The sequence below is a fragment of the Phyllobates terribilis genome, unplaced genomic scaffold (genome assembly GCF_046119375.1).
Source record: "Phyllobates terribilis strain yellow unplaced genomic scaffold, ASM4611937v1 Scaffold_5__5_contigs__length_657084704, whole genome shotgun sequence".
NCBI classification, from domain to species: Eukaryota; Metazoa; Chordata; class Amphibia; order Anura; family Dendrobatidae; genus Phyllobates; species Phyllobates terribilis.
The window spans coordinates 582,701,414-582,726,430 of record NW_027362765.1 but is presented as its reverse complement, the minus strand read 5'-3'; the positions used below and the strand labels follow the sequence as shown (position 1 = coordinate 582,726,430).

The window sequence follows — 25,017 nt, the reverse complement described above, 5'->3', positions numbered from 1 at the left end:
TTTCTGTTATAAATTGCCGGGCACCGATGCTGAATTGCCGGCCGGCTTTTTTAAAGAGACGGTGCATGAAAACACTAATATTTTTTTTAATAAATCCTTTACCCTAAATGACAAGTACAGTAAGCAGCACTGTCACTGTGCTTCTTATATATGTGACTGACATGTTTCTATGTATCTAATCTATGTGTGATGCTCTATTCTTTCGGTTCTAAATTGTCGGGTACCGGTGTATGCCGCTGCTGAATTGCCATCTTTTCATGTTTCACTGTGAGCACTGTTCCCATTGATTTAGGCAACCACTGTAATGCCACAACCACCATGGCTGTGGCATTACAGTGAGTGGCAGACAATCCCTGCATGATTGGTGCTCTAATTGCCAGACATGCAGGACACGCTTTTGGTGCACGAACAGTTATCGAGCATAACCTCGAACAGCCGAATTTTTTGCAAATCGTTCGCGTTCGTCGAACGACTCGAACACCGCCCAAAACAGCTCGAATTTGAGATTGGCGAACAGTTCTTCTCGAACACCGCTCATCTCTATTCCTAATACGTGAGTACTGTAGATGCATCTTCACTGATTTCAAGAACACAATGACAGCAACATTCATTCACTGTGCAAAAAACTTCTACACAGCTCTGAATTTCATGATTTTACATAAATGACAAATTACACTATCTTTTTATATTTAACTAAAACTAAGTAAGGCTGCATTCATATGTTCAGCAAAAGCGTTGTGTCTGTACAACGTTTTTGTCAGCGGATTGCTACTGGATCCAATCTAACTGATGATTACTGGACATGTGAACATAGCCTAAAAATGCAGAATCAGTGTGTGAAAACTAAGTACACCCTGAGAGTCAATAGCTTGTACAACCAACTTTAACAGCAATAATTTGATGAAGTCATTTTCTGTATGACTTTATAAGTCTCACATTATTCTGGGGGAATTTTGGCCCAATTTTCTTTATAACGTTGTTTAAGTTCATTGAGGTTTTTTTTACGCTCAACTCTTTTAAGATCCTGTCACAGCAATTTACTTAGGTTGAAACTGGTCTTTGATTATGCTATTGCAACATCTTGATTCTTGACTTTTTCAGCCATTCTGATGTAGATTTGCTGCCTAGGATCATTGTTGTGCATTACCCAGCTGAGATGTTTATTGTGTTTGCTTTTCACCAAAGCATTATGACCAAAGTCCCCACTTTGGTCTTGTCTGTCCAAAGGATATTGTTCCAGATGTCTTGTGGAAGTTTGTTCTGACCAAATTTACAAACTTTAGCTATGCTGCCATGCTTTTTATAGAAAGAAAGGGCTTTCTACATGTAACTTATCCAAACAAGCCACACTTTATCTGTACTCTTCCAATTGTCCTGTCATGATCTTAAATGTTTAACATGCTGGGGACTTCAGAGTCAAAGATGGATATCTTGTTTTTCGGGACATTTCTCTGAGCATTGCACAGTATGAATTTGGGGTGAATTTTTTGGGACATCCACTTCTGGGAAGATTGTCAACTGTCTTGAATGATTGCCACTTGTGAATGAAATTTCTCTCTGGAGAATGATGTAGGTCAAAATGTTTGTAAAATGCCTTATAACACTTCCCACATTGATGAGCTGCAACAATTGCTTCTCTACAATAATTACTGATCCCTTTCTCTTTTGGCATTGAGTTAACATACACCTGGATGCTTGATACCAGCAAATTGCTAAAACTTCTGCTTTTATAGAGGTGAACACACTTGTTCATGAACAGTTATCCAATAGCATTTGATTAGCAACCCCTGGCTGTTATTTTGGCTTAGTTTCCTTCTGCAAAAATAATTACTACAATTTTTGTCAGGTGTTTTTGTTCATCTGATGATGTATTTTCCTTATTTTAAGAAATTCCAAGAACCAGTTTTTTTTTTGTCATGTCCTGATAGTTAGAATCATAAAATTCAAAGAGGTTATACTTACTCTTTCACAGCTGTACATACAAAACTTAATGTAATTACTATTTTCACCTTCTACAATCAATGAAAGGTCTCTTCTCACTCATTGATCAGTGTTATTTCCCCCCTTCCCACCTTACAAACTGATATGTACTGTCTTGAAACGTGGATGCTTTCCTTTTTCTGCACACTCTGATCTGCTGTGTGCATCCTGCGGATTCTAAAGTAGGAAAATGTCAGGAACGTCAGCACACTTATCTGCTATTCCAGGAGCTTGGTAGATATGTATTGCGACAGTGCTTATAATCATTTTACTATAACATTACTGTGGCCCTATTATCATGTTTTTCCTAGATTGATTCAAAACAAAAAACTTAATGGATTATCCATATGTGGCTAATATGTGCTGACCACCTATGACATAAAACAGAACCAATTATGAAATTTGTTAAATCATTTTTGGAACCTTTTAAAACATTTTTGTTATATTTTGCTACTTTTGCACAAAAAAATTACTTTAAAATATTTTTTTTATTTTTTGGAGCCATATTTTGATACAAATAACTACTTTATTTCCTTGCAAACAAAGTTGTACGAGAGCTTGTTTTTTATAGCACAAGTCGTAGTTTCTACTGGTTTTATTTTGGATACATATGACTTTTTAAATCACTTTTAATTAAATGTTTGGCAGGAGGCATGAACAAAAAACAATAAATCTGACAATTTTTTTTTATTTTTTTTATGGAGTTCACCATGCAGTATAATTGAAATTTTACCTTTATTCTGCATGTTTACTACTTTTACACACTTTTTTGTGACAACACTTAGCACTTTTTTTTCCTATATGATGATATCATTGTATCTAAAAAGAGAAGGAACAAGAAGAGTGCAAATACCAGAAGATCACCAAATAAGAATTATCAATTTTATGTATATAAATGACACACTAGTAGAGAACACAACGTAATAAAAACAATTAAAAAGGCTAAAAGCCCAAAAAAGAATATATAGGTAACAAAATATAATAAATCTAGCACCTAACTTCATTAGCCACACAAGAATAAATATTGTACAAGGCATCCATAGGTCATATGAATAAATATGGCCACAGTTTGTAAAGTATTATAAAGTGTTCTATCTATGGTATAAGAAGAAAATATGATAATTATCAAAGCCAAGGAGAACAGGATACAATGTACATACCGGGGTAAATAATGCAGAAAAACATAGCACAGTGTACAAAACACTGGAAGCCAAAGAATGTCAGATTAACAGACCTAATAATCTGGACCCGTGAGCGAGGCAAAAGAATGTGAATGAGGGTTGACAACCCCACCATTCCTGTTGTGGCTTCCTCAGGGGTAAGGGCAAATAAATGTACCACCTAGTGTCACCTTTATGCAAGCATAAATAAATTGTAATTAGAAACACATGTATATCAAAGTTACTGGTAAGAGGCAATTCTGGGAACCGGGAGCAGTCAGTCGGCATACGGAACTTGTGTCTTTGCATGCGTTAGGTGTCAGACAGGCTGTGTGAAAAGGGCAGTCGGTACAAGTCGTCGATTGTGCATGAGTCAAAGTCTGGAGCAGTGAATAAATTAGATGACGCACGAGCATCATTAAGAGCACATGCGCCAAAGATATAACAGGCAATGAATATATTACATGACGCAAAAGCCGCTATTTATCTACGAGAAGTGCCACAGAGTCATAAGACCCTGATTTGCAGTCAAAAAGATAGCAATACACATATCATTGCTGGGGGCAGATGAAATCATCCCAATAGGCATAGAAAAGTGCAAATTACACACATGCCCAAGCGTCTGTAGAGCATTCAGAAACAGTGCAAAGACATAAGAAGGCGCATACCAATAGATGAATTATTGTCCTATAAGACGAATGTGTATGATCTTAAAGTGTCCTATCTCCATGCATAATAAAAAACGCATAGATGTGAATAGGGACTTTAAATATGCAAAATTTCAGAGGTATAGCACATGATCATGACAAGAAATAAAAATAAAAAATAATAAAAAGAAATAAAAAAACATTGAATTAAGGAAAGGGCACAATAATGTACAATAAGCAACATGTGCCCGTCTTGGATAAGTGAACGAAAAAGGCTCAACTGGAAAGATCATAATCCACATCATGGACTAGTGATAAGTTAGTGTACTGTGTACAGAAACAAAACGCATATTAGAGGCTGGTCCAAGACCAAGGTAAGTATAATGAACTATAATAAAGAACAACATGCCACACATATGAGCAGCTGTGAAAAACTGCATATAATTAAAAATAAATAAAGATACTCAGTGATATCATTGTATGCAATAGCCCTTTCCTTATACAGTGATTTCTGTGTGTTTGGTAAACCTGTTTTGTGATATCGCTTCGAAATTCGAAACTTCAAGTTGCGCTTCTATTTGCCTTTGTACAGTCTTTTGAACATTAAGTAAATTACTTATGTTTTTCTTTAGTGATAAAATCTTGATATCTAAATAGTATAACTGAGGTTTTGTGCAATATCAGTTTTAATAAAACTGTGCTATAAAATATCCACACTAATAACCAGAGAGTTTTTCATAAATCACGTTTGATATGGTGATATTTCTTTTGATATTCTTGACATATTTCTGAGTTTTGATTATGACTATTAAATCACAAGGTCTAAACAGGAATTAACCTTGTCTTCTTCTGATTTTCTTGTACAAATTAGAATTTTATTAGTTTTGACATTCGTAATAAAGGACAGAATACAAAATAACAGATACACTACAGTATATGCCAATGTTGAAGTATAATAGGGCATACATGGCAATCACATTAACTGCTTCTCAAAATTAATCATCTGTGTGAGAGTTTTTCTATTTTGGTCTCATCTGATCACATGACCTTCTCCCATGCTTTTCCTTGATCATCCAGATGCTCATTGGCGAACTTCAAACAGGCCTGAACATGTGCTGGAGCGAGCAGGATTTTAATCCATGACAGGGCAGTGTCTTACTAATGGTAATGTTTGAGACTGTGGTCCCAGCTCTCTTCAGGTCATTGACCAGGTCCTCCTGTGTAGTTCTGGGCTGATTCCTGACCTTTCGCAGAATCATCCTTACCCCACGAGGCAAGATCTTGCATGGAGCTACAGACCAAGGAAGAGTGACAGTCATCTTGTATTTCTTCCATTTTCTAATAATTGTGTCAACAGTTGTTGCCTTCTAACCAAGCTGCTTGCTTATTGTCCTGTAGCCTATCCTAGTCTTGTGCAGGCCTACAATTTTGTCCCTGGTGTTCTTAGATATCTCTTTGCTCTTGGCCATGGTGGTGAGGTTGGAGTGTGATTGATTGAGTGTGTGGACAGGTGTCTTTTATACAGGTAACAAGTTCAAACAGGTGCAATTAATACATAATGAGTAAGCAGTAGGAGTGCTTCTTAAAGAAATCCTAACAGGTCTGTGAGAGCCAGAATTCTTGCTGGTTGGTCTGTGATGAAATATTTTTTTAATGTAATAAAATGCAATTTAATTTTTTAAAAATCATACAATGTGATTTTCTGTTTTTTATTTTTAGCTTCTGTCTCTCATAGTTGAACTGTACCTACGATAAAAATTATAGACCTCTCCATTCTTTGTAGGTGGGAAGAGTTGCAAAACCGGCAGTGTATCAAATATTATTTCCCCCACTGTATCTCCACATTGGATGGAGAGGAAAAAATTGTCAGTACTCGATGTTCTAAAATACCTAGCAACAAACACTGGACACCGCATGTAATGCTCATTACTCATATTACCATAAACTGGATTTACCATTAATTCAGTTACTATATAATCTATAACATAATATCATTGGAGACAAAGATTTAATAATGCAATATTTTAAATGAAAACCTCAATATCTGTACTCTCATTATAGATATGAAATATGTTAATTTTGATGACAATATATTATATTTGCTTTTTATGATTTCTGTTCAGTACACAATATTTTATGTAATAAACTATTGTAATAGAGAATATTTGCAATGGTATGAAGAATCTAATAGGATATGCTTTACTATGAATTATGGCATTAAAAATATGTGACTATTATCATAGAGAAACAGTGCTACTCTTGCCAACATGTTGTACCTTACACTGAAGGGTAGTTGTATTCACATGAATGTGCCTGAGTTGCATTACCAGGAGTCACCCATGGGATACTGTTTCTAGAAATAGGTAACATTTTTTTTAAATTAAAAGTAACTATGCAGGTCTCATTCAGTGATCAGTGATTTTTCTTGTGCCTAATTACCGGTCCAAGTTTCATCAGAGTTTTGTCTGTGTGTCATTTGTAATCATCAGAGTTTTTGTGATGTGTCATTTTTGTCATCAAAGTTTGGTCTTTATGTCAGTTTTTACCATCAGAAAAAAATCTGATGATGGTTTCTCAAGCTTCTCGTTATTAAAGGATGGTATCAAGGTGCTCTTTGATTTCTTCACAGATCTACTGATTTACAGTGACGAGACTCAGTTCAAAATTGAACATATCTCCATCATTTTTGTGCGGACCACTTGGTCTGAAAAAATACTAAGACATGTGAACAGCCCCATAGATTATAGTAGGTATGAGTACTATCTGCAAAAAACACTGATAAGAAACTGAAGAAGAAACGAGTGTGCTGGCATAAAAAGAACTTTATTTATAAATCATTAAAATATCATATAGATAGATACATAGTATAAAGTGCAGACATGCGGATCAAAAAAAAAAAAACATTTAGTCTCCAGTCCAAAAATGTGAAGACATATACCAATCACATAGGGCTACAAATGAACGTCCCTAGATGCTCCTAACATCAAACCAAACAATAGGAGAGGAATGGAACATAAGGATACATAGGAATAGTAAGGGGTAAGTTGTTTAAATAGCTGTGACACAGATAAAGTTGGGATGATAATAACAACACATTCTTATATTCTATATTAGCTTCCAACATACATAGCATGCATAGAACAGTAATCGCTTACCCCAAGAAATAGTGTCACAGGTGGTGCAGGCACCACAAGAGGGTAGGTGCCTATAGTACAAGGAGGGCGTGACACGCGTTTCGCGTGAGCTTTTTCAAGAGGTGTCCCAACTTTATCTGTGTCACAACTATTTAAACTTCTTACCCCTTACTATTCCTATGTATCCCTATGTTCCATTCCTCTCCTATTGTTTGGTTTGATGTTAGGAGGATCTAGAGACGTTCATTTGTAGCTCTATATGATTGGTATATGTCTTCACATTTTTGGAGACTAAATGTTTGGTTTTTTTTTTGATCCGCATGTCTGCACTTTATACTATGTATCTATCTATATGATATTTTAATGATTTATAAATAAAGTTCTTTTTATGCCAGCACACTCGTTTCTTCTTCAGTTTCTTATTGCTTAAATTGAGTTGGCAACATGGTTTGGGGTGTGGATCATTTTTTTCCATACCACCTCTCCATATTTTCTAATATATTGGCTGCTGTGTTTTTCAAAAAACACTGAAAGAATGCGAGTGAGAAAAACTGACAATTGAATGAGTCCTTATTTTTCTAGATATACTGTATTGTGTTATACCTAAGGGGCATAATTCAGGGATACACTCTTTTATGTTATTTTTTTTAATTCCTGTACCATGTCCTATCTGCTTAGGTCCTATAAATACAATGTATGAATTTTGCAAAAAAAAAAAAATTCTTTAAGCAGAATTTTTCTTTTCGAATATATTTCTTACAAGTTCTTGACCTGACTCATATACAATATTCTTTGTAACAGTTAAAAGTAACAAGGAACCTGAACAAATGTGTTACTAAATTTTGCTTAGGGTCAACTCATAAATGGATCTTGTATAACGATCTTGATAAAACTGTTATGGTTTTGAGGTGTTCATCTGAAGTAAGGAACAGGGTAATTGGAAAATGCAAAAGCCAATTTAAATTCCTCATCAAAAGCAAGTATTGTGAGATCAATTAGGTGAGGAACTGCTTTTCTGATCTTTCCCAAGCAATTACAGTAGCATGAATATTTGATTTTTGAATGAGGTGCCATATTATAATAACGTCCTCTGTAGTGATATGTTTCAATAAAGTCTACTTGACAAGGTTAGAGTTCTGTTAACAGAGTTTTATAGCTATGCAAGAGTTGTGAATAAAATTATCATAATCAGAATAATCACTTGATATAAATAAAAACATTGTAATTATGATTAAAGGTTGGGATTTCTGCTTTCTTACTTAAGAATATTTCATCTTATTAGGATAATAATTATATCCATGTGAGAACCATACTTAATAACATACTACCCTCATCAAATGAGGGTTTGCTTTTGCCTCTTGGGACCTTAAATTGTCTATAAAAATGTGTTGGATTTTATTTGATCTTTAACATCCTACTTGGAAATACTAATTGAACTCTAGGCATAAAATTAGACCTATCTTAGCAGCAATTCAAGAATTAGGTCTCCATTGAATGTAATTAGAAATAGATTTGGAAGGTAGGTCATATACTTATCAATGTAAATACAAAATTTCTGTCTATGTTTATTCAAAAATGGGAAACTTTTATGTGTAGCACAAATAAATGGTTCAATTATTTATGAAAAAAAGACGACTACAAAGTCATTGAAAAATCAATATATCACAATATCTTAAATTTAATATTAGCAATACTTTCACTATTCCTCTGAGCATCCACACACAGCAGTTGAGGCAAAAATTATTAACAGCTTTTTGAAACAACTCACTTAATAATATACATAATGCTGGGAAATTAATGATTTCCAAAGAAATCGGGCAATACCGATTTACCATGAAAGCAAAACAAAATTGTTTTCCACCATGGTAGCCCTCAGTTCCCATTAAATTGTCATGCACTGTGTGCAAGATTATTAAGCAATTTGTACTTTTGATGATTAATTTTATCACTGAACAACTACAGTGCTGTTGGTCAATCCAAAAGGTTAATAAACTTGAAACCTGAATACCTAAGAAAGTAAAAGTGAGTCTTTGTCTTTCTTAAGGTGCGCTCACATGAGCATATAACTCGGACAAATGAAGTCCCGTGTTTTATTGGGTAGCACTCAGCCCAATGTTATACTATTGGGTAGTGCAGATCTGAGTTTCTTTCTCATTCCAATTCGGCATGAGAAAAAAATTGCAGCATGCTGGGAATGGCTCCGCAAATCGGACTACGCACACACGTTCAAGTTTGTTACTGTGTGTAAAAAATCAGACTGCACGTGGATGTCATTCCAGTGTAGTCTATATTAGAAAATGGAGAAGATGGAGAAATGAATTTCTCTGCCTTCACTGCACCTGTGATATGATTCCCTCATTTGAAGGAATCGCATTTCAGGGAGGAAGCAATGTGGAGTGAGGGGTTGCAGTGGTGGCATTCACAGCATGGATCCAGGCTAATAGTTTGACTTATCCAATGCCTCAGAACTTCACACCATAACATGTCCTTATTTATTTTCTACCTTTCCTCATTGAGACTATCTGGATTTACTCTGATCTCTTTTTAACATCTACAGATGATTAACTTTGTAGTGCACTACACTTTACATTATATTTAGCTAATCTATTTTATTTTGCACTGCACTTTATATCTGTTTATACTTATTATTGTTATAGGTGTGCAAGTCAAGCTTTAGTGTGCACTTGCACTTTATAATTCTTCAGGCTATTATATAAACTAGTAGTGCTGTTTATGCTGCTCTGCTTCCTCTTTTTAATTACATGTTTTTTATTATGTCTTGCAGTTTCATGCTTTTTAATCAGTCTTGTCTTACTCTGGTGTCTTATATAAAATTATGTTATTGATCAAAAATATTTTATTGTTCACGTATTTTTTTCCAGCAGTTTCTTTTCTGCAACTCATGTTTTGTCTGCTTGAATAGTGCTTTACACTGCACATATTTATACGGATATACTTTGGGGATATTTTGCTTCTTATCTAGGTTAAGAAAAAAATACTATTCAGAGAGGTATACTGTTTTCTGTCATTTAATATCTCCCATTTAAGATGGGCACACAAACTCTCATTAGGGTTTATGTCAGATGAGGAAGGGAACATGTCAATAATTTTTTCATCTTTAAAGCCTTTACTGGCTAGAAAACCAGGAGAGAAATGTAATGCATGTGATGGAGCATTGTCCTGCAAACAAATTATGGTTTTCTTGAAAGATGCAGGTTTTCTCTTGTAACACTGCCTAAAGAAAGTGTCTTTTAAAAACTATCAGTAGATTTTGGAGTTGATTTTGAGTCCATCTTCAACCCAAGAATATCAAACCAGATCCTCATTAATAATACTAGCCAATAGAAGTCCCCATCTTCACCTTACCGGTGTCTGAGTCAAAGTGAGGGTCTGTGCCTTTTACTGATCCAACCACTGCCCCATCCATCAGGCATGTCAAGAGTCGCTCTCATCTCATCAGTCCATAAAACCTTTGAAAAATCTGTTTTCAGATAATTCTTGGCCCAGTTTTGACATTTCTACTTCAATGTATTGTTCAGTGGTGGTCGGGTTTCAGCCACAGTTACCTTGGCCATGTCTCTGAGCTCTGAACACCTTGTACTTCTGGGCACTCCAGGAAGGATGCAGTTCTGGAATATAACAGCGCTGGAGGATAATGGTTCCCTGGTGGCTTCACGTTTGTATCTTCTCAAATATTTGGCAGTTAATGTGCTTCTTTATTTCTCAATACAGTTTTTGCAACCATTGACTACTTGCAACAAACCTTTTGACAGTTCAGTGATCACTCCCAAATATCTTAGCAATTTTAAGAGTGTTGAATCTTTCTGTAAGACTTTTAGCAATTTTTGACTTTTCAGAGTCACTTAAAACTTTTTTGGCCCATTTTGGATGAGGAAAACAAGCTGACTAATAATTTTGCACAACGTGATAAAGGGTGTTGTATTCTTAGGCCACACCCTCCCTCATTACACAACTACTCATCATCTGATCTCCCTCATCTAATAAGCATTCAATTTTATACATTTTGGAGGTGGAAAATGTGCATAAAAATGATAATATGGTCAAAATATTCCCTTGGCTAATAAATGTGCACACAATTTATTTGAAAATGGGGCCCGGGATGAGGTGACTAAGTTGACTAGTCATGAGGATGTGTTCCTACCCACATCTCCGAGCCTTGCTACATATAATTGACAGATTTCTCTTGAGTATGTATGGAAAAACCTGTCGGATTGGGAGAAGCCAGACCTATATGAAATCTGCAATGTCAAAGATGGATATGTAAGGTTTTTGTCCTCATGCTTAGTTGTAAATTGTAACCTGGAATCTTTTATTATGGCTGTCTTGAAGCAGTGCCTTTTTTCTGCTGAGTGGACTTTCAGGTCATGTTGATATAAGACATGTTTTACAGTTGATATAGATACTTTAGGACATGCTCCCTTTAGCATCTTCACTTTGCATCTTTTTCATTAAGGTATGTGTTCAGCTCAAGAATGCAGAAAGAATGTATCTCTATTTAGTTCAAAAGATATTAATAAACCTACTGAAGCTTCAGAAGCCATGACATAATTTCCTCAAATTTTTAAGATATTTTTAAGCTAAATTAATTTTAGTTTATGTAAACTTTTGTCCAAATTTAATTTTGATATAGAAATGTTCAAAATGAACAAAAATGTCTTGCTCTATGGTTAAAGTTTTTGTCCAAAACAACTTACTTAAACTATAATTTGTTGACATGTAATCTGAGGCAGGGACAGGTGTGAGTTTTATTACTTAAACCTAAGTGTATCTAAACTTTTGACATCACCGGTATGCTATAGATTGCACAATAAAGTATTCTAATTTTTTTAAAATGTTTTAATAAATTGCATATATTGTCATAAAATTGCCAAAATTAGCATGTTTCAGTTGAATTACACAAAGTTTTGTATGTTCTGTAAAAAAATGTCTCCTTGACCTAATCACTAACCTTTAGTGTTTATGCATTTATTTAAATTTTCATTTATAGCAGCTTGTAGCATCCTTCTGGTTATCAACTTTTAGAATTTTATGTGTGTTTTCTTTCAATACCCAAAATAGCTTTGTAAGCGTCTTGGACTGAGAAACGAATTTTACTTGTACAGTTGTATCTGACACCCAAGTATTTCCGTAAATAACATAGATTGCTCTGTTTGCTACAATTGTAGCAGACTTTGGCAGCCATTGTTTTAATAGCTGCTACATCTGGATATGTTATAGTTTGTAATATGTATGATGTGTTTGTTCATCTATCAATACATTTTAGACTTCCAGATTATGATTAAGAATTATAATTCTCTCAAATTTACTTAAGATTTCTTAGTTCCATTCTTAATGACAACTTTAAGTCAATGCAGCTATGTGTATAGTTATAACAAGAAGCTCCAACTGTCTGTCATGCTACATCAGTAAGTATAGATGCAGAATTGGATTGGCTCTGTAAAGTAACAAAAAATCCCTGGGTTCACTCATAGCTCTGACACAAAAATAAGGTCAAAGATTCAGAAGAAGACAATCTGATTGGGAGCTGATATTTATGCCATTTACTTGATATACAAATTGTCTTTTCAGAAAGGAAGAGGACTAAAACTCTAGTGTCACCCATTGGAAGTAACAATCCTAAAAGTCAATATAGACTCTTTAACGAGCCTTGTCACATGACTTAGGATAAAAGCAAGAACCAGAGTCTCAATTTGCAGACACGGTGTTTCAGGGTACTGCTTCTCGTCAGTGCAAAGTGTGAGATCTGGTTTGGCTGGGCGATAGGCGTCTGACCGGAATCCAAGGGGTAACATTTCTCCTTGCAGAGAGTGACATGTCAAGCTTGAAATATCAGGGTGAGGAGACTTTTAAGTCTTGCAATGCTCCTCTGGTAAATATGCAAATTGTCTCTTCAGAGAGGAAGATGAGTAGAACTCTTGTGCTACCTATTGGAAGTAAAAGTCAATATCGACCCTTTAACAAGCCTTGTCAAATGCCTTAGGATAATAGCCAAACCAGAACTTCAATTTGCAACTTCTTGCTACTAATGTGCATATATTACAAAATTATTCTCTAAAACACTTTTTAAATTATGGCCAATTTAAACTGTGTAATGATAATAAGTTTACAATTCAATTAAAATTGAGTATGCACTTATGGTGATCGCTGAAGGGTTCAGGAATCTCAGTTCAATATTGTTTCATCTGATTCATTCGGATATCAAAAAGATTTAGTAGAGAAAAAGGTTCTGCAATGAGTCAACTACAAAGCAAAGGGAATGGAAAAAACAAGCAAGAGAAATGAGTGATTTCTGCTACATCATTGTAGGTAGAGGAAGGACTGAATAAAAATATACTCAATAGTTAATTGACAAAGACTATCACTTTTCTACACTGTGTGCAGAATTATTAGGCAAATGAGTATTTTGATCACATGATAATTTTTCTACATGTTGTCCTGCTCCAAGCTGCATAGGCTAGAGAACCAACTAGCAATTAAGTAAATCTTGTGATGTGCATCTCTGTAATGAGGAGGGGTGTTGACTAATGACATCAACAACCTATATAAGGTGTGCTTAATTATTAGGCAACTTCCTTTCCTTTGGCAAAATGGGTCATAAGAGAGATTTGATGGGCTCTGAAAAGTCCAAAATTGAGAGAGGGATGCAGCAGTCTTGAAATTTCCAAACTTTTGAAGCGTGATCACCGAACAATCAAGCGTTTCATTGGAATATAGCCAACAAGGTCGCAAGAAGCGTGTTGGCCAAAAAAGGCGCAAAATAACTGCCCATGAATTGAGGAAAATCAAGCGTGAAGCTGCCAAGATGCCATTCACCACCAGATTTGCCATATTTAAGAGCTGCAACGTTACTGGAGTATCAAAAAGCTCAAGGTGTGCGATACTCAGGGACATGGCCAAGGTAAGGAAGGTTGAAAAACGACCACCTATGAACAAGAAACATAAGATGAAACATCAAGAATGGGCCAAGAAATATTTTAAGACTGATTTTTCAAAGGTTTTATGGACTGATGAATTGAGAGTGACTCTTGTTGGGCAAGATGGATGGGCCAGAGGCTGGATCAGTAAAGCGCAGGGAGCTCCAATCTGACTCAGACGCCAGCAAGGTGGAGGTGGGGTACTGGTATGGGCTGGTATCATCAAAGATGAACTTGTGGGACCTTTTCAGATTGAGGATGGAGCAAAGCTTAACTCCCAGACCTACTGCCAGTTTCTGGAAGAAAACTTCTTCAAGCAGTGGTACAGGAAGAAGTCGGTATCGTTCAAGAAAAACATGATTTTCATGCAGGACAATGCTCCATCACATGCATCCAACTACTCCACAGCATGGCTGGCCAGTAAAGGTCTAAAAGAAGAAAAAATAATGACATGGCCCGCTTGTTCTCCTGATCTGAACCCCTTAGAGAACCTGTGGTCCATCATAAAATGTGAGATCTACAGGGAGGGAAAACAGTACACCTCTGTGAACAGTGTCTGGGAGGCTGTGGTGTTAGCTGCACGCAATGTTGATCGAAAACAGATCAAGCAACTGACAGAATCTATGGATGGAAGGCTTTTGAGTGTCATCATAAAGAAAGGTGGCTATATTGATCACTATTTTTTTTGGTTTTTGTTTTTGCATGTCAGAAATGTTTATTTCTAAATTTTGTGCACTGATATTGGTTTACCTGGTGAAAATAAACAAGTGAGATGGGATTATATTTGGCTTTTAATAAGTTGCCTAATAATTATGCACAGTAATAGTTACCTGCACAAACAGATATTCTCCTAAGATAGCCAAGTCTAAAAAAAAAAACACTCCAACTTCCAAAAATATTAAGCGTTGATATTTAAGAGTCTTTTGGGTTGATTGAAAACATAGTTGTTGATCAATAATAAAAATAATCCTCTAAAATACAACTTGCCTAATAATTCTGCACACAGTGTATGCTAAATATGAATGAAGAATGAATCATGTTCATTTGTGTAATTGTTAAGCTGCATAGCTACAGCACCTAAAAAACAAAACAAAAATGTTATTTTAGCTTTCTTAAGGCAAAGAGTGTTTTACCCATTTTCATTTGGATCAACGTGCATCACGGTGGGCTTTTTTTCTACTTAATTTGTTCAAATCCAAAATATTACTCTTTCTATTGCTGGATTATGGAGTCAAAGGATGTGTATTCAAAGGTTGATGGCTCTATAAGCTGTCATTGGTTTGTCAGGCTAAGAAAGCATTATAAAAAGGCCGTTGGTAAGAAGTCAAAGGCCACTAGGCCTGACTGCACAAAGCAAAGGAAAATCACACAGTAGTAAATTTCAGGTCAGCCATGATCTCAAGAGGAAAATATGAGCACACAGCTTTTTTTTTCATCATTTATATGTAGGCGCTACATTCCTCACAGGTGTCTAATCCTCACAGAGCTGCAGAGTAACGGACATTATATGTTTTGAGTCCGATGTTGAACCTTGTAAATTCTTGTTTTCTTTGTTGTTAAATATAAATAAGTTATGTAAAATAACAATATTTTTTTCATCCATTTCATAACTGGAAATCTGTAAAGGAGTCCCCACCTATTATGTGTCATTTATAAAACTGGCATACAGGGCTTTGTGACCCTTAAATCTCCAGGTACCCCAAATTGTGTTTTTCACTACGTCTATGTGTCTATTATTAAATACTTTTCACTGGGGGGGTGTACTCCTTTCTGTATGAGTTGCTTTCTGATAACACCATTTTTGACATAACAAAAGTTAACTAATTAGGTGCCAAATACTTTAATTGCTAATATCTCCACAATTAAGAGGTGAAATTAAAAAATAATAAAAATGTTTTATTCCACTCTTCTGCCACTACTACATCTTGTGTCCACTTTAACATGGCAAATTTGGTAAATAGTCTTCTTTAATACTTGTATACAATATTTTTGTTAAGAAATAAGGCTAAAATTAGAAGACTTTGAAGTAGACTAAGAGTTTATACTTGTGGTATTTCAAAACATAATATATAGCGTTATACTAAATGTTTTACTACATTGTTACAGACTGTCAAATATATTTGAATTCGATGTTTCTGCAATTAACAAATGGTTCATGACTGATTTCAGTCTTTCATTTCCCAATCAAATCCACATTATACTTCAACAAGTGGGTAGAATTATCTATGATTGCATGGCTGAAAGCAGAAATCTTTGCAACGGCCTTATTTTTAATGAACACAGATAAACAATCAAGACTGCCTACTGATATTGAGAATATTGTCGTCTTTTTAATAACTAATTTTTTAGTTCTTTTTGAAATGCCATCATTAGCATCAGACAAAGGTGAATGAAACTCAATACTGATCCATGAATATTTTTTTGGCACCAGAGTCATGATGTCACCTAACTTAACTTAGAACATTGATGCATTTTATTCATGCTGATTTTGTTCAATGCACGAAATTAAACTTCAAAAAAGTTCTAGAGCTTCAGGAAACCATTCATAATGTATATTCCAGTGGAGATAGATATTTTTTTTCTTGTATTGTCACAATTATTGGTAATTTTGAATAAGCTCTGGTGTTTTGGTCTAATCAGATGAATAAATGTACCTACTTTATGAAAATTCCTAAGTGTTGGAATAAAATTCAAAAAAATATTTGAAGTTGTTTATCAACTTCTACTATTTTAGGTTAGTTTGTTCAGAATAAGTTGTCATTTGTGTGTACACTATTTCTGGCTATTATAAACCAATTTCCACCTCTACAGACTTTATCTCTAATTTTCAGTTAACTCTAAGCTAGTTCGTGAAGACCCATACAGTATGCACAGTACAATGGAAGGTATAACCTGACACCTCACTGTTCTGGTAGTCCTTTACTTTTTCAAAGAAGGATAATAGCTTTTTTTTTCAGAGTGAATGATGAGTTTAGGGGGGAAGGGGAAAACTGGCTTATAAGTGGAGAGAGAAACATATTTCTCTAATAAGATATATTACAAAGTTAATTATATTGAACTAATAATTATGCATAAATTGAGATTTGGTTTTAATAAAAACTAGAATCCCATAAAAAATATCAATTTGGAAACATCTTTCTCAGAACTTGATTGGGAGTAGAATGGTCTGGTAGCAGGAAAGTGGAAAATATTTGCACAATTTATAAGAAAAGAGTAAAAGGAAGCTGTTCACTTCTAACCAAAAGTATATTGAACAACGGAACCAATCTAGTAGTCTACCTGCCCACAATATAAATCACAGCCTAGCTACACAATTATAACCAGACAGAAAAAAAGCACAGAGGGAAAGGAAATGAAATTTCCACATCCTTGTGAGAGACAAACTTGACTCACTACTATTGATCGCTAGAAGCAAAAGAACGAGGATCTAAAACCTAGATTTTAGATATTTTTTATTCATTATAACCAGATATACTGTATTAGTCTTTGAAATGCTCTGATGATCCTTTTAAGGATCATGCTGGGGACCATAGCAAGAGACCAGACTAATTTAGCACTAATTTAACATTCCAGCACGCATGTGCACTAGAAGCTCTGTCCCCCTTTATATGTAGGAACATGTGCTCCCAGTGGACATTTCTGTAACTCCACCTTTATCATGGGGCTGTTGCAGCCTTCAGTGCATTTGTATTGTGACCTGGTGTAGATAAATACCACTGTCTTTTTTCTCTGAGATTAGGTTGCAAAAACCCAGTCACAGATTCCCCTTAATGATTTATGTTACATATATTACATTTTGTACAGAACAAAATAAGAATATTATTTCATTATCGCTTTACTGTTATATGCAAAAATCTAGATGTAAAATCTATCTAGCAGTACTTTTCTCTGGGACTGCTCCAGAGAATTTTCTCTGGTTTTCTGTTTTATTTTATTTTTTTTTAAAGACATGGCTGAAAAGTTTACAGGCCCTCTTTAAACACAGACCACATAAAATATTATTTTTTGTCAATGCACTTTTTAAGAGCTATCAGTAATAAAAAGTAATAAAGTGGGCCACATTATAAAATACAGTAGATTTATATCTCAGTCGGGATCTGGTCTCATCTTGAAGTAGCACCTTCTTCCACATGCCATGTAGGAGACACAGCTTGCATGTGGAGGAAGGTGCTCTGGTAAAATAAGATCAAAGTTGACCTTTTTGGGCTAAATGCAAAACGCGATGTGGGGCGGAAAACTAACAGTGCCTATCACCAACATGGTGGTGGCAACATAATGCTGGGGGATGTTTTTTCAGCAGGGAAGGGAAAGCTGGTCAGAGTTGATGGGAAGATGGATGGAGCTAAACACAGGGCAATTCTGGAGGAAAACTTCTTACAGGCTGCAAAAGACTTGAGACTGGAGCGAAGGTTTACCTTCCAGAAGAACAACATACTGCCATTGCTTCAATGGAGTGGTTTCGATCAAAACATATTCATGTGTGTGAATGGTCCAGCCTAAATCCCATTGAGAAGCTGTTTGACAATTGTTGTTCACAGACCATCTTTATCTAATCTCACAGAGCTAGTTATTTTGCAAAGAAGAATGGGCAAAAAAAAATCAGCTTCTGTATGTTCAAAGCTGGTAGAGACATGGCCCAAAAGATAGCAGTAATTCAAGAGAAAGGTGGTCCTACAAAGTATTGACTGAGGGGGCTGAGTACAAACGCAAGTCACAACTTACAGACTTATATTTTTAAAATATTTAGAAAACCATGTATCATTTCCTTTACACTTCACAAATCCTTGCTATTTAATATTGTTATACTTTACAAAATTACATTTAAGTGTGGGGGTGTAACATGAAAAAATGCGGAAAAGTTCTTGGGGTATGAATACTTTTTCAAGGCACTGTAGCTACTCTATGCACATTACTTTAGTTTTGGATTATACTCTATATTTATTTCATTAGAAATCCAAACAATAAAACCTCATAGAGCTTGTTGGTGTACTCTACCAAAAAACAATGCAAACATTATTGTACTATGATAAGGTAGAAGTCAGAGATCATTTACTGTCTGATTGAATTAGATTTGTTCGTTCTGTATTTCACAGAAAAACAATGATTTGCATTCAGTAGCTTTAATCCTGTCTGCAAATCAGTAGGCAGCGTTATATTTGGCAACAGATGGACTGAATTTGGCATTGAAAAGAATTCACAGATAAAAGTGCTTAGAAGTTTTTCTGTTAAAAGCTGTTAGTAGTTATTTTCCTTTATACCTTAAACTAAATAGTTTAAAGTGACACTTGACCTTGAAGCTCCGAGTGCTAAATTCTTCACTCATAAAGTGATGTGACGGATTCGATCCACTAATTCAATATTTAAATGAGGAAAAAATAAGGAGTTTTAAATACAAAAGTGTTTTCTTTACTGCTGTATTATGGGAGTGATTACTTAGAATGATTGATTTTGCTTTGCTTGTTTTGTATGTATACTTCACTATGCCCCCCACCCCTACTTTCCCCATAATCATAGTAGCTGATGTTTCCTATTCCAATGCTGAGAGCAGATTGCAAATGGCCCATGTTATGTCTTGTAGTTTCTGGGCTTGTTCAGTGCCCAGGTTTCATTGTCACCTCTGCATCGTCCTATAGTTACACCACAGGATGTTACTAACAGGCAAAGGAAAAATTCAGCTCCAATAGTTGTAAAATCTTTCTTGAAGGGGTTTTCCAGTCTAAAGCTACATGTCTGCAGTCATGAGAATTCTCACATTGTGGGCACTGTGAGCCGTGAAGATTCTCCTGTGCCAGCACTGGGAGCGGCAGTCATGTGACCATGATTATGAGATATGCATACTCCCAGCCCCCTTCTGACTAGATGGCCATGGAATTGCTCACTGAAAAGATATTGAACAAGGCCAGAAACCGTTGATCCTTGTGCTGGAACTACAGAATCCTCACAACGCACAGTAAGGCTGTGTGCCCACGTAGCGTTTTTCAAGCGTATATGCTGCGGAATTTCCGCAGCGTAAACGCTTGAAAAACGCATGTAGATCCGCACCCCATGGTCCCCAATGGCATTCCGCAATGTCAATGCCCATGCTGCGGATTTTTCCGCAGCATATATGCTGCAGTCAAAAATCCGCAGCATGTTCATTAATTTTGCGGAAGCGCTGCGGAATCAATGTGCGGATGGTACCCAAGTCTGGAGGAGAGGAGACTCTCATCCAGACCTGGGTACCAAAGAACCTGTAAAAAAAAGAATAAAATAAAGTTTATATTTATCTTCTGATGTTTTCCCTCCGTCGCGCTGTTGTCTGAAGGACCTGCCACGTCATTGAGTCATGTGACCCACCACATGACTCAATGACGTCACCGCAGGTCCTGCACACAACAGCGTGAGCCGCTCAAGACTCCGGACGGGGCAGAGAATGCATCAGAAGGTGAGTATAAAGTTTATTTTTTTATTTTTTACCATTCTGAACAAGTTGTCAAGCACTTTTCCAAGTGATGCTTGGAGAAGTGCTTGATAACCCGCATGCGGAAATGCATGCAAAGACGCCTCACAAACGCTTCTACCTGGCGGGAAAACCGCATGAAATATCCGCATGCGATTTTCCCGCCAGGGAGAAGCGTAAAAAATATGCTTCAGGTCCGCAACGTGGGCACATAGCCTAAGTGTGGTGTGACGATTTACAAGTCTGCAGTCACACAGCGTGACTGCAGACTTGAATCTTTAGACAAGACAGCTCTTTTAATCTTCTTGGATATCCAAATACACATAGCAGACTAATACACAATAGTACATCATCTGATGTGGTTAATGTTACTGAATTTGTCAGTTGGATCAACCCTCCTAAGCCGTCAATATGGGCATGTAGGTCATAGAATGTGGAATAAAATTACGCCTTGATATCTGTGATCTGATGCCTTTTCAAAAGAAATCTACATTTTTCTTAATATGTAAATGAGGTGTTAATACCTGTAGGCTGGACACAGATCTCCCCGAGAATCTGCCTCCAGAGCTTATTTTAAAAGAAAGGGGCATTACCTGTGTGATGCCCCCTTTCATTTAAAATAAGCTCTGGATGCAGATTCTTACCGAGATCTGTTTCCTGTCCCTAGGTATTAACAGCTTATTTACATATCAAGAAAAATGTGGATTTCTCTGGAATAAGGCATTGGATCACAGATATCAAAGTATCATTTTATTCAGCTTCTTATGACCTGCATGTCCATATAGACGGCTTAAGTGGGCATATCCTACTGACAGATTCTTTTTAAGTGTAAACAATACTAGTAACAAACTAGACTTATTTTAAAATCGCAATTTTTTTATTACTTTTCTTTTCGAATTTAAAACTACAAATTCACCGCATAGTCAAATTAGTTTTTTTTGCTACCGCTAGAGATAGATTAGAAGGTTACTGTGAACAGAATGCGGCATATTTTGATCTCAACAATAAATCAGTACGCAGTAAGATTGCATGTACCCAGGGCCGGCTGCAGGTTTTTGTGGGTTAGTGGGCCCCTTTAACACATACCACAATTCATGATGCACAGATATCACAGAGAAATATATATATATAAATATATATGTATATATATATATATATATATATATATATATATATATATATATATATACACACACACATGGTCAAAATTGTTGGTACCCTTCGTTTAATTAAAGAAAAACCCACAATGGTTACAGAAATAACTTGAATCTGACAAAAGTAATAATAAATTAAAAATCTACGAAAAGGAACAAATGAAAGTCAGACATTGCTTTTCAACCCTGCTAACACAGAATTTTTAAAAAATTAAACTCATGAAATAGGTTTGGACAGAAATGATGGTACCCTTAACTTAATATTTTGTGGAACAACCTTTTGAAGCAATCACTGCAATCAAACGATTCCTGTAACTGTCAATGAGACTTCTATGACCTCTCAACAGGTATTTTGGCCCACTCCTCATTAGCAAATTGCTCCAGTTGTCTCGTGTTTGAAGGTTGCCTTTTCCAGGCACCATGTTTCAACTCTTTCCAAAGATGCTTAATATGATTTAGGTCAGGGCTCATGGAAGGCCACTTCAGAATAGTCCAATGTTTTCCTCTTAGCCATTCTTGGGTGATTTAGCTGTGTGTTTTGGGTCATTATTCTGTTGCAAGACCCATGACCTGCAAGTGAGACAAAGCTTTCTGACACTGGGCAGCACATTTCTCTCTAGAATCCCTTGATAGTATTGAAATTTCATTGTACCCTGCACAGATTCAAGACACCCTGTGCCAGATGCAGCAAAGCTGCCCCAGAACATAACAGAGCCTCCTCCATGTTTCACAATAGGGACAGTGTTCTTTTCTTGATATGCTTCATTTTTCCATCTGTGAACATAGAGCTGATGTGCCTTGCCAAAACCTTCCATTTTTGTCTCATCTGTCCGTAGGAGATTCTCCCAGAAGCTTTGTGGCTTGTCAACATGTAGTTTGGCAAATTCCAGTCTGGCTTTTTTATGATTTTTTTCAACAATGGTATTCTCCTTGGTTGTCTCCCATGAAGTCCACTTTGGATCAAACAATTACAGATGGTGCAATCTGACACTGATGTTCCTTGAGCTTGAAGTTCACCTTTAATCTCTTTATAATTTTTCCTGGACTCTTTTGTTACCATTCGTATTATCCGTCTCTTTGATTTGTCATCAATTTTCCTCCTGCGTCCACGTCCAGGGAGGTTTGCAACAGACCCATGGATCTTAAATTTCTGAATAATATGTGCAACTGTAATCACAGGAACATCAATCTGCTTGGAGATGGCCTTATAACCTTTACCTTTAACTTGCTTGTCTATAATTTTCTTTCTAATCTCCTGAGACAACGCTTTCCTTTGCTTCCTCAGGTACATGTTGAGTGTGGTACACACCATGTCAATAAACAGCACAGTGAGTATCTGTACCCCTTTATACAGGCCCATTACAAGATTGTAGACACCTGTGATGCTAATTAGTGGACATAACTTGATTTAACATGTATCTTTTGTCACATTATTTTCAGGGGTACCATCATTTCTGTCCAGGCCTATTTCATGAGTTTAATTTTTTTTTAAAAATTCCATGGAAGCAGGGTTGAAAAGCAATGTTTGACTTTCATTTGTTCATTTTCATAGATTTTTAATTTATTACTACTCTTGTCAGATTCAAGTAATTTCTGTGACCATTGTGGATTTTTCTTTCATTAAACGACGGGTACCAAAAATTTTGACCACGTGTGTAGTACAAGGCCAAAGATTTCACTTCTTACATTACATGAGCGATATTTATTGTAAATTTCACAATAGCTCAGAAACCAGAGAATCGCTCAATGCAGAATACTGGCCCCCATATAACGCTCCATACAGGATACTGGCCCCCATATAACACTCCATGCAGGCTGTGCCCCCACATAATGCCCCATGCAGGCTGTTCCCCCCACATAATGCTCCATGCAGGCTGTTCCCCACACATAATGCCCCATGTAGGATGTCACCCCCCTTATAATGCTATAATGCCCCATGCAGGATGTCACCCCCCCTTTAATGCCCCATGCAGGATTGCAGGATGTCACCCCCCTTATAATGCCCCATGCAGGATGTTACCCCCCCTTATAATGCCCCATGCAGGATGTAACCCCCCTGATAATGCCTCATGCCTCCATACATAAAAAAAAAAATTCTCACCTCACTTCTCACCTGCTGCCACTGCTCAACTCTGGACTCAGGTGTCGCCAGCGTCTTCCCGATTTGTGCTGTGACGGCTCAGGAGAGGACGTGGTAGAAAGATGTCACCGCGCAATCTGACCTGAGATGTCACAGTAAGAGATCAGAGCTGTTGCGGAGGCATGGGGAAGTGTAAGTATTGTTCCGGCTGCCGGGGCCCTGAGCAAGGGGGGTGAGCGGGTGCTGACACAACTCTCCTTTGCTCATGGGTGCTATAGCGCAGCAGAGTCCCCGATGACGAGTGGGCCCCCCTGCGTGCTCAGGGCCCCAGCACTTGACCGAGTGTGCCTGGCCTGCGTATACTCTTAATTGGTGGCCATAGGCAATCTAGATGATATATCTAATTTTATCGGGGAATTTTGAACTCTGTAAAATAAAAATTGATAAACTGACCACTATAAAAATATTGTCTTCATGTGTTTGATCCATGCTTAATAAAAATAGCAGGTAAATTTAATATTCGGTAAAAAATCTGTAGGTCAAAAAGTAAGTTATAAGTTCCTTAAAAACCCTTTTTTTTGTCATTGTTTTACAGATGCAAAGAGGGCTACCACGGTGTACGTTGTGATCAATTCTTACCGAAAACTGATTCCGTACTATCTGATCCAAGTAAGTACCTACTTTCCAATCTGCTTATATTATGTAGCTAGCAATATGGTGCTAATTTAAGTTGCATTCATATTTTTTAGCATTCATTTCCCATTTTTAAGAAAAATCATTCTATATTAGTGTGTTTAACAAATGATATTAAGTAAGTGCAATAAAAAAGAAAGACATTAACTTTCAACTATATTGCTGATTCATAAAACACAGACCCATTTATGTTAGTAATAAGGCTACGCATATTGCTGTAAAAATATTTGAACATAACCTAGAATAAAACAATGCATAGAAACCCTACAGTAAGTAGTGATGCATGTAAAAAAATCATAGGGTACATAGTTGACATTATTTTGATCAAAAAAGCATAAAGGATATCCCACTACAACAAGGAGTATCCAATCAGGATGGTTCCTACTTTGGTAATTCAGCCAACTATGTGCCAACAGGCCCCAAAATAGACAGCATTGTGTTTTACTCCTCCCAAGGGGGCGGTCACAACCCCAAATGTACTGAGTAGAAGAAACTGAAGCAAAACCAAAAACAAACATAGACCAGCACCCCGGTTAGTACATGTATAACTTATATGTGCAAGTACATGCTGTGGCTATTGATAGACAAATATAACCTAAAATAATAATGCATAGAATCATATAAAGTAAATAGAAAAAATATAAAAGCATGGGTTACTTAGTTAACATGTATATTTTTTTTTTAGCAAAAAGGCGTGAAAGTCATTCCACTGCGACAAGGTGGGATATTAAAATAATGCAATAAAAAAAGAAAGACATAACTTTCTGCTATATTTCTGATCCATATAATCAGACC

General features: G+C 36.3%; 1 protein-coding gene across 2 annotated transcripts in view; it reads left to right on the top strand.

Moving 5' to 3' along the window:
• Positions 1–25,017, top strand: part of NRG3 (neuregulin 3) — a 1,270,498-nt gene that overhangs the window by 752,805 nt on the left and 492,676 nt on the right. For both annotated transcript variants that reach the window (XM_073685971.1, XM_073685970.1), the window contains exon 3: positions 24,125–24,198. In XM_073685971.1, coding sequence (XP_073542072.1) covers positions 24,125–24,198 — 74 coding nt within the window. The remainder of the gene's footprint in view (positions 1–24,124; positions 24,199–25,017) is intronic.